The 14698-nt window shown below is 36.2% G+C and overlaps 1 protein-coding gene across 1 annotated transcript; it reads left to right on the plus strand.

Annotated features, from left to right (window-relative positions):
• The first annotated feature begins 13363 nt into the window (after nt 1–13363).
• Nucleotides 13364–14221, plus strand: LOC108367235 (uncharacterized). The gene is made up of 2 exons (XM_017621832.1): nt 13364–13645; nt 13813–14221. Exon 2 carries the CDS (start codon nt 13814–13816, stop codon nt 14219–14221), a length of 408 nt encoding a protein of 135 aa, XP_017477321.1. The 5' UTR covers nt 13364–13645; nt 13813.
• Nucleotides 14222–14698: the final 477 nt, after the last annotated feature.

Consider the following 14698-nt stretch of genomic DNA (forward strand, 5'->3'; position numbering starts at 1 on the left):
TTTTTACTTGAAAAACATTGTGAATATTAAAAAAAATCAAATCACCAAGCGGTTTCTTGAGTCACTCTATTTGTCTATAACAACTCCAGCTGAAATTTTTTCAAATTGCGAAATTCCGTTGACGCCTTTAGTTTCATCACTTTCGCTTTTGGTTGAAGGAAACCGAGAATATGCCGTTAACATGATCTCAAATACCATATTATTAGTTAAATAAAAAGTTTCTTATTAAAGTATTTTAGTTCTTATTAAGGTAACTAAAATATAGAGAAAAACTATAGTTTTTGTTCAAATAACCAAAAAAAGTTATTGGTAGATATTTTCCAGATTTGCTAGAGTTTTCTCAAGTAGATGGCAAGTATTTTTTTCTGTTTTTTCCCTGGTTACAGGGCTCTTACACGATATGTGTGCAAATGCTACTTTGCTGAATCGCAAAATGACGAGTGTACACAATTTCCATCGTACACCTGTAAACTCACAGTTACAGAATCCAGCCCCAGGTGTCAATGATATTGAGTGTGGTTTGATTCGAAACTTCCGACTAATTCTGCGTTACATACATATAATTTATTTTATTAGTTGACTATCATTCTTTTTACACACACCTACAATACTTCTTTACCTTTTTTAAAAGCTCTCACGCTTTTACATTTTATTGCAATTATTTATTTAGCAAGAACCGCTTCACCTTTTGATACGCAGAGAGACGATTCCAGCTAATGTCCAATTCAATTAATTTTTTCTCAAAAAGAAACAAATTAAAAAGAAAATTTGTTTACAATTTACGATCTTACCTTCGCATTTATATTCGTACAAACACAGAGTATGTATGTACGAGTAGATAAGAAATTCTACAATTTTATGTGATTTTATTTAACTGCGTTCGCTTTGATGGAGCTCATGCTTTGACTTGTTAATGTGTCTAACTTGACAGTCGAACATGACGGCTGTATAGCCGCTGCTGTAGACGCGGCTTGAAGCCGTGTTCCTCGACCCTTTGTGTACCCAAGCATATACATATACATATGTATATGTTAGTGTAAACAGATTCACAAAGTTGATTCTAAAAGTTCAGACAAGCAGCTAAAACACGAGTTGAATAACTAAAGTTATGCGCTCAAAGCGCAGATACTGAAAATAAAAATTAAATTTAAATATTTATATACAAATTTTTACTGTCTACCAGCGGTAGGCCATTCAATTACTCAGTATGTTAGTCGACCGGTTGGTTGTTCACATCAAAGCCACCTCACCTCATCGCTCTTACTGTGACACTCAAATTGCGCGCAACTGTTGAGAATCCCGCAGCCCTGCTGCTTCCCATTACAGCAACAGCGATTTTAAGGGTTTTTTGATCACTGTATTACTGCCCTCATCACTGCCAGTAAACTTGCATTCATGTATGTACATACATAAGTACTCGTACATGCATGATAAATTTTGATAGAATATATACATACATACATGTGTATACAAAAGTAAGTATTGCCCAAATCTGTCCGCCTACTGACTGGCTGCACATTGCACCTGACATTCCGTAGGACGACCGCTTGCCTGGGGTCCCTTTTCGTACGATTTTGAAGATGCCGCACACGTTGCGGTTCTGGTTGCCCTCTTCATTTACTTTAGGCTAATTTCAATAAAATAAAATAACATAAAAATCGTTATTATAAATAGTTAGCTGTCTTTGGTTTAATTTTTGCCCCCCTTTCTCGGTCTTTGTTTTAATATGTCTATTTATTTGGTCGATTTCTTGACGACTACTTTGGTTAATTGGTTAAACAGATTTACATAATTACATCATTGCGTTTCAATTGGATTGTGTGCTATTATCGCCGAGTAGTAGCGGCTACTAGTTAGTATGGTAATACAGATTAGAAAATATTTTAGGATTACAGTTTTCTTGTTTAAAATGTCTGTCCTGCCATATTATAAGCTGTTTTAATGAATCTTTCGGCTTATCCGACTGACAGAATAGGGAGCAGTTGAGGGCACTTCTGGCCATCTGCTATTCATGCCTGGATAGTTGGGCCTCATATCTGCTCAGCGTCCCCTGTCGTCGAGTGGTTAGAGGTGCATACTAAAAGTCGCCCCTCCGAGAGTATTTCTGCTAATAAAAAGCTTCTCATAAAAACAATTTGCCATTCGTAGGCGGCGTAAAACTGTAGGTCCCTCCATTTGTGTAACATCATCAAGGCACAAATTACAAATTTGAGGAGGATCTCGGCCAAACATTTAGCAAAAGCTTTCCTAAAAAAAAAGAGATCCACGCACTCTCTCGCAGAACTCGGTAAAAGCTTTCTGTAGCGACGTCGCCAGGACTGAAATTGCATCTTACAATACTTAAAGTAGCAGACTGTATAATTAGCGAAAAGGTGCCGCAGATCATACTCTGCAGGGACAGACAAGCAGCTCTAAATAGAGCAAGATCTTGAGCTAATATTAGTACCGGGGCACTGAGGTGTTAAAAGCAGTTTTTGGAGCGTCAAATTCAACAAGAACATGTTTTATGGCCAAGCATGTAAAATACATCAGGTATGTTAATGAATACGACAACTTGCAGGACAGTTTACGTGACTCAATTCATGGGAACGCCATATGGGCACCATACGTATCATTGACGACCAACTATATGCATATTTCTTGGCGGATGAAGATACATTCTCTTTCGCTTGGCAAACTACTAGGATTCATCAAAGTGCTGGTAAAGTTTTCAATGGAGTTTTTATTTTCCACGTCCACTTGTTTTTCCCTACCTATATTTTTAATTTTTTTCTAAACTTTAATTAAGTACAATGGGTAACTATGCCTGAGCGCTTGGAAAATCATTTTGGGGTTTTGCGAGCTACCACAATTTTAATCTCTTTCGCATTTTCAACACAGTATTTTTGATAAGGGTACAGGTCCAGAAGGAAACAATAGATCTTTTAATCATCTACTTATATGTATTAGTCCAAGTTGTGTCTGCCTTCTTTTAGTATTTTACGCTAAGGAGTTTATGTCTCTGATTCTATATATAAAATTAGCATTTAAATATTTAACAATAATGACATTTACTCGTCGAGCGTTTATGAAAATATTCCATTTGCCATTGTTTTTGGGTTATTCTTATTAATAATAGTTATATATATATATATCGACCTATCTCGGCAGCCGCTTCCAAAACGCCCTATCTCAAAATTGGGTCACGAACGCCCTAATACAGAATTTGGGTCAATAAGGCCCTAATCTCAACTGAAAATATGTTGATATGGTGCGTTTTTGAAACGAATTCTGAAAGAGATAAGGCGTCCTTCAACCAATTTTCGAATAGGCTGCCGAGATAGGTGGATCTTCCACTCAGCCATCGATATATATATATATTTATATATATATCAATTATATATATATCAATTATTTTTCCACTCACATAGATGTTGTCAAAATTTTCAAGCAAAATTTTTATAGAAAAGACTCATGTCCATAACGATTGACCTGTTTAAGCTTTCATGCATAGTGCCCTCTGCTTTTTTTTTAAATATTACTTTGGGACTTTATTGTGCCAATTTGAGTTAATATTTTTTTTGCCATTTAAACGATAAAAGCTCGGAGTTATATTTAGGTGTCCTTTTATGTGTTCCTAGTGGAAAATATTTCCCTAAGCCGTTGTAGAAACCCGAAATTAATGCGGTGCAAGCAAATTTTGGGAAAGCGCTCATAGCCGCTTTTAATTTTCCTTTTCAACTTTTAGAGACTCTTTGGTTTGCATATATTTTACTATATCCATGGCTCTTGAATACAGTCTGACTTTGATTTTCTTTGCGAGAATTGTGTGGATTTAGTTTTCTATGTTATTGGAGTACCAACACATATTTATGTACCTGATATTTTTGCCTGCCAGCTCTCATATCATGTATTTTAGATATGTATATACATTTGTGTTACGGCCGGTGTTGCCAAGGACATTTTTTTTTTTGGTAAATAATAGTAAAACCAAAAGAGCTAGTTCAAAAAAAAATCAAATTAACTGCGTAAACAATTCATTTTTATGTACAGGCTTATTCAAATGTACATATGTCTCTATACACATACTTATTATTATTGTTATATTATTATTACATCAGGAATACACGCGCTGCGACCTAATAAGATCTATTGTGCCAAACCGGGCCCACAAAGCTTGCAGTACGTATCTAGAGAATTTTATTCAAATGGTAGTTTAACTTGCAGTGTCCTCTCAGGATGGCAGTATGAGTTCCAAGACTCTCACGGCTAAGTTCAAGGAGTATTTCAGAGTTTCTCATTCCCTATGGCTCCGCTAGTGGGCAGCAATCTGAAATTCTTCCCAGCCCCCAATTAGTTCTGCAGTGTATCCTTTAGATGAACCGCAGAATTTTCTGGAATCTTTGTCCAAGTACGCCTGCCCCAGTACTCCCGTCGTCCATCTTCGATCCATCCTTGATGGGTTTTTAGAAGGATAACTCGGCTCATCCAGGAATGGCTATGGCTTGAAAACCTCCAAATGCCCCTGAAGATCTCCACTTTTCATGCTGATCGTATTGGGCAGGCGTAGAGCATTCCAGCGGCCCTCTTTTTCAATCAGAATAGACAAAGCAAAGGTGCATGTAATGACGCGAAGGGCATCTGTTAGACAGGTGCACATAGCTTCTGTGCTAACCACGCGGACCAGTCGATGCAGCTTGCTCAAGGTGGCACTAGCGTTTACTTGCTTACCAAATCCAATCTAGCCTACCAACCTACCAGTCGATGCAGCTTGCTCAAGGTGGCACTCGCGTTTACTTGCTTACCAAATCCAATCTAGCCTACCAACCTACCAAATGGAGAAAAAACCCTGCCAGTTTTGGTAAAAAAAAAACCCATTTTGTGGCAACACTGGTTACGGCACAAATCCCAAATTTAAATCACGTCACTCGGGCAACTTTAGTACCGCATCGTCTGGTGCTTACCGACCATCATCAGCTGTCCTCATGTCATGCACTGGAAAAAGTTGACTTCATTTGTATATTTATGTACATACATACATACATAAATTTGTATATACATGTCACTTCGTAACACATTCGTACAATTTATATGCATACACATGGAGATGCATTCTCTATCTATTTTATGTTCATGTTGTTGTATGAGCGTTTCAAATTGGGTATGCGTCGATATGGTAAAAAACCGTGATAATATGTAAATTTTATTTCCTTTTCTCTCATTCTCCCAAGTTTTTCGAAGCTCAGTGAAAATTTGGGAAAAAGAGTTAAAAATGTGAAAACACAGAAAGGCCATAAAAATTTTGAAAATGTCACCCGCATTCTTGGGTGGCAATAATGGAAATGCATTTATACACGTGTGCAATTTGCATAAAAACATACATACAAGCATACACATAGATATGTATGTATGTTCATTTGCATTTAAAGGTAAAAGAGCGTTGAAACATTTAATTTCTGTTTGCACATTTTTAATAAAATTTTCAACAAGAATGATCCTTCGTGTTTGCCAGTAGAATATATACATATGCATGTACATATGTATATATCTACGTCTGTTACAAATCGCTTTATGTATTCCCTCCTTTTCAAGTCTTTATTTAGACAAAAAATACCTTACTCATCATGAGCACATATATATGTATCCCTACGAATTCTTCAAATTATTTTTTATTTGTCTTCGGAGAATTTTTTTAGATTTCAATTTGTTATCCAGAGATAGAGATCTGCGCAGGTTCCCTTCCCCTTAAAAGGCTTATTTACTAAAATTTTTTCTTTGAATTTCAGACAACACAGTTGGGAGATTGTCGCTGCAGATGACATATCACTGATGGTTAGAGAAATATTTTTGGATTACCTCTTTGATCTGACTCAAGGTTATCTGAACTTTGTGGCTCTTCCCTCGAGCGAAGGCATTCGATTGCAGCTCTCCGATAGGGCTATTAAGAAGGCATGACCGTTGATAATAAGCTATCGCGGAAGCCAAATATTGAGGTAAGGGCAGGAATGGGGAGTTATTTGTAAGAGATTGGATCTATCGTCCTAAGTAATCTATTGGCTCTTATAAACCTTAGTCAAACCTATTTGGCTTTACAGACACCTTGTCTGCTGGATTTAACTAGAAAAAGTTACCCTTACTAAATCCATATTAAAGGGGCACTAAGAACCACTCCTGCAGTGGCGCTTAGTGTCGTACTAATCATACGATAACGCTTGCAGATATTGCAGGCACCTCTGGCCACCTGCAGTTCACTCTGGGTGAAAACTAGGGCATGCGCAATTGGAACATTGTTCTAGCTCGGGAATTGAATTCTAACGCATTTGTAATTTTTGAACCAGCTCGCAGCATTTTGTCTCCGTTCAGATTTCTTGGCATTACAAATGACAATCTACTAAATGTCCAAGTGCGTTGCTTGTCTGGGAAAACCGTTAAATAAGGTTATCTATTAAACTGTCCCTTCGATGAATTATGTAGGTACATAACTGGTCTTAAACACGCAGCACTGCAACCTTCGGATCGATTCGTTTTTAATAAAGGATATATTAAAATTCGGTTTTTGAGAAATTTCTTCAATTCTGCTTGTTTGAAAGCATTTCGAACGAATTTAAAATCTGTTTTTTTTTATGCGCATGCCATACATACATACATACCGCAGCATAAATTTATGTTTTATATTTATTATTCTTATGATTTAACTTAATTCCAATTTTGGCTGCCCAGTTTTGAGTAAATTTATTTAAATGGCACTGCATGTCCTTTTGATTTGACTCGTCAACATTTTCAACTTATTTGACATTTTGTAATTTTATATGTCAGTTGCATTTCGCCCATCAACTTGTTACTTTTGATTTTAAACACATTTATTAACATACCAACTATACGAGCAATCATACAGTCAGTCAATAAAGTTTAGGTACAGCGATTTTTTTACAATACCGACAACTATTTTTTAAATATTTTATTTTTTCACAAATTTTTTATAAAAATATGGTTAATTCTACAACAAAACCCCCAAAAATCAAAGTTCCAAACCTTGTGAAAAATAAAAGAAAATTCCCCAAAATTTCATTCAAATATTGCACTTTTACTTTTTTGAACTCTGAGCATTTTTAAAAAAAATTAGAAAATAGTTAAAAAATAGGTGCCCGTATTGTAAAAAATTCGTTGTACCTAAACTTTATTGACTGACTGTACATACTGTGAGCGTCAAAATAAAGTGTATACCTTGTTCTATTATAATATTCACAATTATTTTCATGAACAGTTTTTTGAATTAATTATTTATAAAAATATAGTTCATTCTATAATATAAACCATATAAATCAAAGTGTCACGCTTTATATAAAGTCCACAAAAACTCAAAAAATTTTCATCAAAATTTCAAAATTTTTATTTAGAACTTCTTGATTTTCGAGTATGCAGGTTTTTAGCCGATTCAATTTTATTGAACAAAATGCAATTTTCAAGTTGCTAAAAATTACTGTTGATTTTTTAGATTTTTTATTTTTTTGGAGGCTGTTGTGCGTTTTCTTCCACATAACGCATGATCCAAACCTATTTTTATATGGAAGAATATGCGCAACACCCTCCACAAAAAAATCTAAAAAAATCAATTGAATTGAATGGACTACAAAACTGTATACTCGAAAATTTTCTGGAAATTCTGAATACAAATTGTGAAATTTTTGTGAGCTTTATATAAAGTGTGAAGCTTTGCTTTATATGTTTTCTATTATAGATTGAACTATATTTTCATAAATAATGAATATAAAAAATTGTTCATGAAAATAATTGTGAATATTATATTCGTACAAGGTGTACACTTTATTTTGACGCTCACTGTGCATAATCATTATAACTAAATTTGTACTATGGATGCAAATATGTATATGTGTTTTTGCAGTTTGTTTTTGCCATGCTTGCTTGCCCACCTACATACTACAATTACATGCATACATACATATGTACATGCCTACAAACTTACAAGCGGTTAGCCAAACATACATATGTACCTGCAGGCGTTTCAGCAACTCGATGCTGCCGTTCCTTTGTCATGCGTATGACATACTGATCTTTCCACTGACCTCTTCTCCGCCTTTTTTGTTAACTTAATTTATACATTTGCGTTTGTTTATACTATATATATATATTGTCTTTAACATATTTATGCGCAGTTATTATGTCTTTTTCTCGCCATTGTTGTTGCTCTTATCCAAATCATAATATGTACGACCAACATGACCCATGTCACATGCGTAACTTGGGTAGCCTCTGTTATGACTTTTGGACAAGCCTCTTAAAGTGGAAACTTTTGTTTTCTATCCATTTTATGTGTTTTAATTTATTTTCACGTTTTTTTTGCCATAAAATGTCTAATTTAGTAGTTTCGGTATCCAAAAATTTGTCTTTATTGTCGTTTAGAAATGGGACTTCATGTCACCTCGGTGGTGCTTATCTCAGTTGCGTTGAACTTAAAATCTCGTTTCGATTGAAAGCTTTAGACTAACTATGCTTAAGCTGTGAATCTGAAGTTGCACTCCAGTGTGTGTGCCTACTCTTGTTTTCTATGCATTTTGGTTGGTTAGTTTTAATTTTGATTGACAGTGTTTTTGTTTTGTCTTAACCGTTGTTGTTAAATTGCCTTTGTTTACTAAATGCATACATATATTCCACTTTTGTTTTTCGGTGATAAATTTGGTTTTAAATTGTTTGTGATGTTTGTTTGAGCTGCGGCATGTGGTGTTACATTTGGATTTTAATTATTGATTTTAAATGCAAATAAGCTTAGCTTAATTTTTTAATGGATTGTTGAGAGTTTTCATGTTCATTTCCAAATCTATTAGAAAAATCATCGATGTAGAAATATTTGCATACAAATCTCTTGCATGTTGTGATGTCCCGATGCCAGTACTTCAAAGTACATATCGTCGGTCCCTACGAAGAGTAGCACATTTCACTATTCGCGTGGAAGACTAGCACATTTCACTATTAGCGTGGAAGACTAGCACATTTCATTATTCGCGTCGAAAAGTAGCACATTTCAGATTTTTGCGTGGAAGAGTAGCACATTTCGTTATTTGCCTGGAAGACTAGCACATTTCAGATTTTTGTGTGGAAGAGGGATACGCAAGGCAGTTCATATAAGGTTGTAGCAGCCGTTAAAAAAAAAAAGTTACATAAATATGTATGTTTATACTATAATTATTTTTCTTCGGTCATGCTGAAAGTTTAGTGTTGTATATGGAGCCTTTTGGCCGGTTATTACAAGTAAAATAAACGTTTATTTTTCCTCCTACACCTTTCGACATTCGCGTCTTTCTCAGGGAATCTTTATTTATAAATAAATACGAAAAAACATATACATACAGTATCATATCAAGAGCACCCCGTTTCAAAGTGATATTATTTATGTTATGTTTATTTATTTACTTAAAAAACCTTCAATTAAAATAAAGTTAATTCTCTTAAAAAAATCCATATTGGCCCAAGTTTAAAGCCCAGGAGAATACTAAAAAAACTCAACAAATTTTCAACAACGCAAACGCAAATGAAATATTTTCCTTCGAAGAACTGTCCAAATATTTTCATTGGCAAAAAATTAAGATATCACATGTACGGAAAATTACAATAAAAAATAGCAAAAATCAAGTAGACATGGCAGTAAAATACGACTTTATGCAAAGCGAGGAGAAGTTGAACCTAATGAAAAAAAATGTTCAATGGTCAACCATGAAACACTGTGAATTGCCTAAAGCTTACAAGGGAAAAATACCTTTAAAAAAAAGAAAAGTGGATGATATTCAACAAATGATTAGTAAACGGTATATACCGTCTGAATTTCATGATTTTCATAATACAATTAAAGAAATATAGAATAAACGTTTGAATTTTCAATATATATTATGCTTTTCTGATTTACTTTAAACCGGAGACGTGCAGTTTTCGCGGCTTAACAATCTGAAATATGCTACTCTTCCAAGCGAAAATCTGAAATGTGCTAGTCTTCCACGCAAAAATCTGAAATGTGCTAGTCTTCCACGCAAATAACGAAATGTGCTACTCTTCCACGCAAAAATCTGAAATGTGCTAGTCTTCCACGCAAAAATCTGAAATGTGCTAGTCTTCCACGCGATTAGTGAAATGTGCTAGTCTTCCACGCGAGAATCTGAAATGTGCTACTTTTCGACGCGAATAATGAAATGTGCTAGTCTTCGGCGCGAATAGTGAAACGTGCTAGTCTTCCACGGTAATTTGAGATGTGCTACTCTTCGTTGGGAGCGACGATATATACTCGAGTGCCTCGACCAAGTACTGAGTATTTCTTGGACTTCGATGCGCGTGTACATTTGAGTATTGAGCCCAAGCTCTGGACTTAACCGCCCACTCGGTTATTGTATGATCACCCCAGTGCATTTTTTTCTAGATTGGTACAGGACAGAGGTTGGCAAAGTTGTCGCACAGTTTCGGTTTCCGTCCTGCAAAATCTGCATCGCCCCTGCTAGTAAATTCCCAGTTTGATCAAGTGATAGTTCAGCCTGCACTGTCCTGCCAGAATTCCTGTAACAATTCGAATTTTTTGCTTTAATAAGCTCATACATTCCTTAAAGAGTTTTGGCTTATATATTCTTGAAAGTGTATTGGAATGCTGTAAACCTGGTAGATTGCCCCAGTAGCGATTTACTTGCGCCTACTCCATCGTCAAATTGAGAGCTATGCATATGTATGTATGTATAAATTATGGGGGCATTAGGCATATGGTGAGGCTTGCTATACTTGTGCTTATCGAATGTAATTGGGGGTTACGATCGGTAGAATAAGCGAATGACCTAAAGTTATCTCGATTCCTGAACTCTCTCAGCCTTACTGTTTCAAGTGGAAGTTAATGCAGCTTTTGCATTTAGTGCAAGCCAAGGACCCCGCTTATACACAATCCTAAGATCTTTGTTTACTGAGCGCTCTTGAATTCATAATTATATGTATATGTACATTAGGGTGGTCCTAACCACGAACGATTTGTTTCAGTCTGTCGCAGATATCCCATATAAACTTTGGTCCCGATTGGAGTCGATTAAGGCGTACCGCAAAGGGGCCAAAGGCCTCTAATGGACTCAAAAAATTATAAATATGTCTTTTCGTTTAACGATCTAAATCGATACTACCAAAGTCGAGGATATCACATATAAATTTTATTTCCGATTAATGTCGGTTAAAACGTCGTCATAGGGTAATCTGTACTTTGACCCCTGTGCGATACGCCTTAACCGCCTTCTATCAAGACCAAAATTTATATGTGATATCTGCCACTATGCTAGTATAGATTTTGGGTATTAGATGGAAAAAAAATACATTTTGAAATTTAAATTAATTTTAATTTTTCAAGCCTTCATAGGGTAATCTGAATTTAAACCCCTGTGCGACACGCCTTAACTGAGGCTTAGAAAATCTGATGTAAAAATTTGCTCACTACATTTAAGGACCACCCTAATGTGCATATGTACTACTCAAAACACTGCTGTATAAGTTGGTGTACATTTACAAATTTTGGCATAAATCTGATTAATTGTACTAAAATTCACAAATTTACACCAAGTTACATATACCTACGCCAGTGTGCTGCTTGAGTATATGTCATGATTGGTAGAAGGACTTGTGTTTGAGAGAAATGTAGCACCACATTGAACATTAAACAAAAACATGTCAGCCAAGCCTTTTGTGAGGATGGGGGCAAATTATAATTTGCCAATATAATTAATGAGACAGTGAAACAGAAAACAATGGAATTCTTTTGAGAAGCCTTAAAAAGCGTGTCGTAAGCCAGAGATTGGAGTGTGCAAAAAATAGTTGGAAATTCGATGCTTAATTGTTGTCGAAAAAGCATCTTCAGCATATGAATTCAGTAGGTTTTCGTTACGCCACAATTTTTTTTTGAAATGCATAATGGCAGAACTGTCACGGACCAAAAAAGTAGGGTCGAAATTTTACATACTTAAGGGCGGATTTGGTATTTTAGACCGTTATATGTAAAAGTGATAAAAAACTAAACTTAAGGTTTTATAAGACTATTTATGTAGCGTAAAATTTTTACAAAAAAAAATGTAGGCGGGACAGCGACCACAACAACAGCGGCATCATCGGCAAGTGCATGGCAACAAAAAACTCTACACGAAGGCATGAAATTTAACGCAATGACTCGGGGTGCAGCGAAAAATACAAATTATCCACTACAAAAAAGTGATTTGCACTTTAGTAAATAACCAAAAAAAAAAAAAAAACTAAATAAAAATTATGATTTGAGCAAAAAAATAAATCAAATTATGAATATGCACAACAACAATAAACACAGAATGTGAAGCCCTTTTCGAAGCTCTTGTGTGGTTTTTTTCCTCATGCCAAAAGCAATTTGAAGTGGCAAGCGCTCATAAAAAATGTCTGCGATAACTAAAGCAAAAAAAACAACTGAAACGGCGACCATGACAAGAGCTGCAGCATAAACACTTTAGCATAAAAAGCAATGAACGAAAAGTCAGTTAACAACAAAAAGCACAAGCAACCGAAGCGATAATGTTGAACGCATCAAAAGCGAAACGTCAGTGCAACCAGTAGCTGTGTTTTGGCTGCGGCGTTGTCGGCAACTTGCAACACAACAGTCAGCGGCAATCAACGTGTGTCATCATCGTCATCAGTGTGCTCGATCGACGACGCGACGGTCAGGCTCAACTTACCATACATATGTACATATAAATACAACAACAATAACAATAACAGCGAGACTCACTAATCACAAAAAATTACAGCAACAACCAAAAAGAACAACCAACTACGATAACTAAAACAAATTCAGCAGCAGAATTATAAGAAAAAAGTTGATGCTATACTCGTAACAACAACAATAGCAACAATGCGTGATTTTTGTTGTTATTTTTTAGTTGTTTTGGTCCTATCATTCTTGTCGTCATCATCATTGTTGGCCGCACTCAATCTGTAATCAAGCGTTAAGTGATTCTACGAAAGTTGCAACGCTGTGGCAAAGCAGCGGCGGCAGTCAGTGGCTGTGGCGCTGATGTGTTGCCTGCCGTTGCTGCCGTGCGGTTGATTTTATGTCATTGCTGTTGCCTGCAGACACTGGCTTTGCGTCTCGTTTTCGCTGCGGTTATTTTCTGTACTTTTCATATTTTTGCGCCAATTCGGTATAGAACAACAACGTTGTGTTGCAGACTAAAATAATGTTAAAAAAAACATCAGCCCAAGGAACACTAATAGTTAGTTCATATGGCCAAAGGTACTGTCAACATTGATTGGTGACTTGCCCCTCAGGGGCTACTCAAGTAATACGGAACAACTAGTGGGCGGCGAGGGTGGTGTTGTTAGGTCAGCAATTTTAACCCTCTATAACGTATGGTAGACTACAGGCAACAAACCGTTTCGCCTTCCTAAATTCTTTTTGTAATTATTTGTACGTCTGGTCAAGCATTGTAGAATGTAGCCTACACTCCGTTCTTTCAATCAAATGCAAGCAAAACCAAGTATATGCCGTTACTTGTTTCAAACGACGCGATTTTGTTAGTGAAGTGAAAAATTGCAAACAGTCGACACGTGATTAAAGATAAAAAATAATACAAATTAGTTTTTACGTTTATTGGTGCTTGTTTTTGTGAAAATCTATAAGGTAAGTGCTCAAAGTTTACTATATTATTATGTTTTTTTGATATAGTCTAGGTATTTTTGTATTAGGTGGTATTTAGCGTTTGTGTCTTGTAGGCTACATTATGCGGAAAAGGGAACTGTCTTGTATGAACACTGCCAACATTTATATAAGTTGTTATTTCGTTTTAGGATGGCTCACCGACTACGACGGCTGACAGACAAAGAGATAGCCTGTGCACTGCAAGATGATTCTGCAAGTGAAGATGGTCTCGACCTTGATGACGATAGTTTGGCTGACCCTGACTTTGACCCGGATTTAGGAGAGTTGAATGAAGAGTCTATGGGAGTCGAATTTAATATGGATGATTTAGTAGACTACTTAAACGATGACGACTATAACTCTAACCATGAGGTAGAAGTAGATCCGATAACGTCTAGTTCAGACATTCCAGGTACTTCAGGTCCTCCCGCTAAACGGCGAAAGCCTGAAAAGCTTACATTACTGTGGAAAAAAAAGAATCTGGAGCTGAATGCACAGCAGCTGGCTTTCACTGGCAACGTGTCATTGCGTTCTGATATATTGGAACTCNCGTCGTAGTGAGATTATCGCGTATGATTCCGCGACACCAAAACTACAGGATCTATTTCGATAACTACTTTACATCTTTGCCTCTTTTGGAATATTTAGCAAACGAAGGTATTCTTGGGCTAGGTACTATTAGAAGAAATAGAATTCCTGATTGCAAGCTGTCTACAGAGAAAGCGATAATGAAGAAAGATCGTGGATATTCGGAAGAATACGTATCTAATATTAACGGTGTCGACGTGTCAACGGTTGTATGGAAAGACAATAAACTGGTTACATTGGCTTCTACATTTGCTGGCCAAAATCCTATATCTGAAGTCCGAAGATACGACAAAAAGAACTCGAAGTATATTAACATTCCACGACCTCATGTAGTTGGCGAGTATAACCGACATATGGGCGGTGTAGACCTTGTCGACAGCATTATGGGCATCTACAAGATACGACTGCGGAGCAAACGTTGGCAGATGCGCCTGTTCTATCACTACT

Source organism: Rhagoletis zephyria, unplaced genomic scaffold (assembly GCF_001687245.7).
Source record: "Rhagoletis zephyria isolate East Lansing unplaced genomic scaffold, Rhagoletis_zephyria_1.1 Rzeph_scaffold_02599, whole genome shotgun sequence".
Classification (NCBI taxonomy): Eukaryota; Metazoa; Arthropoda; class Insecta; order Diptera; family Tephritidae; genus Rhagoletis; species Rhagoletis zephyria.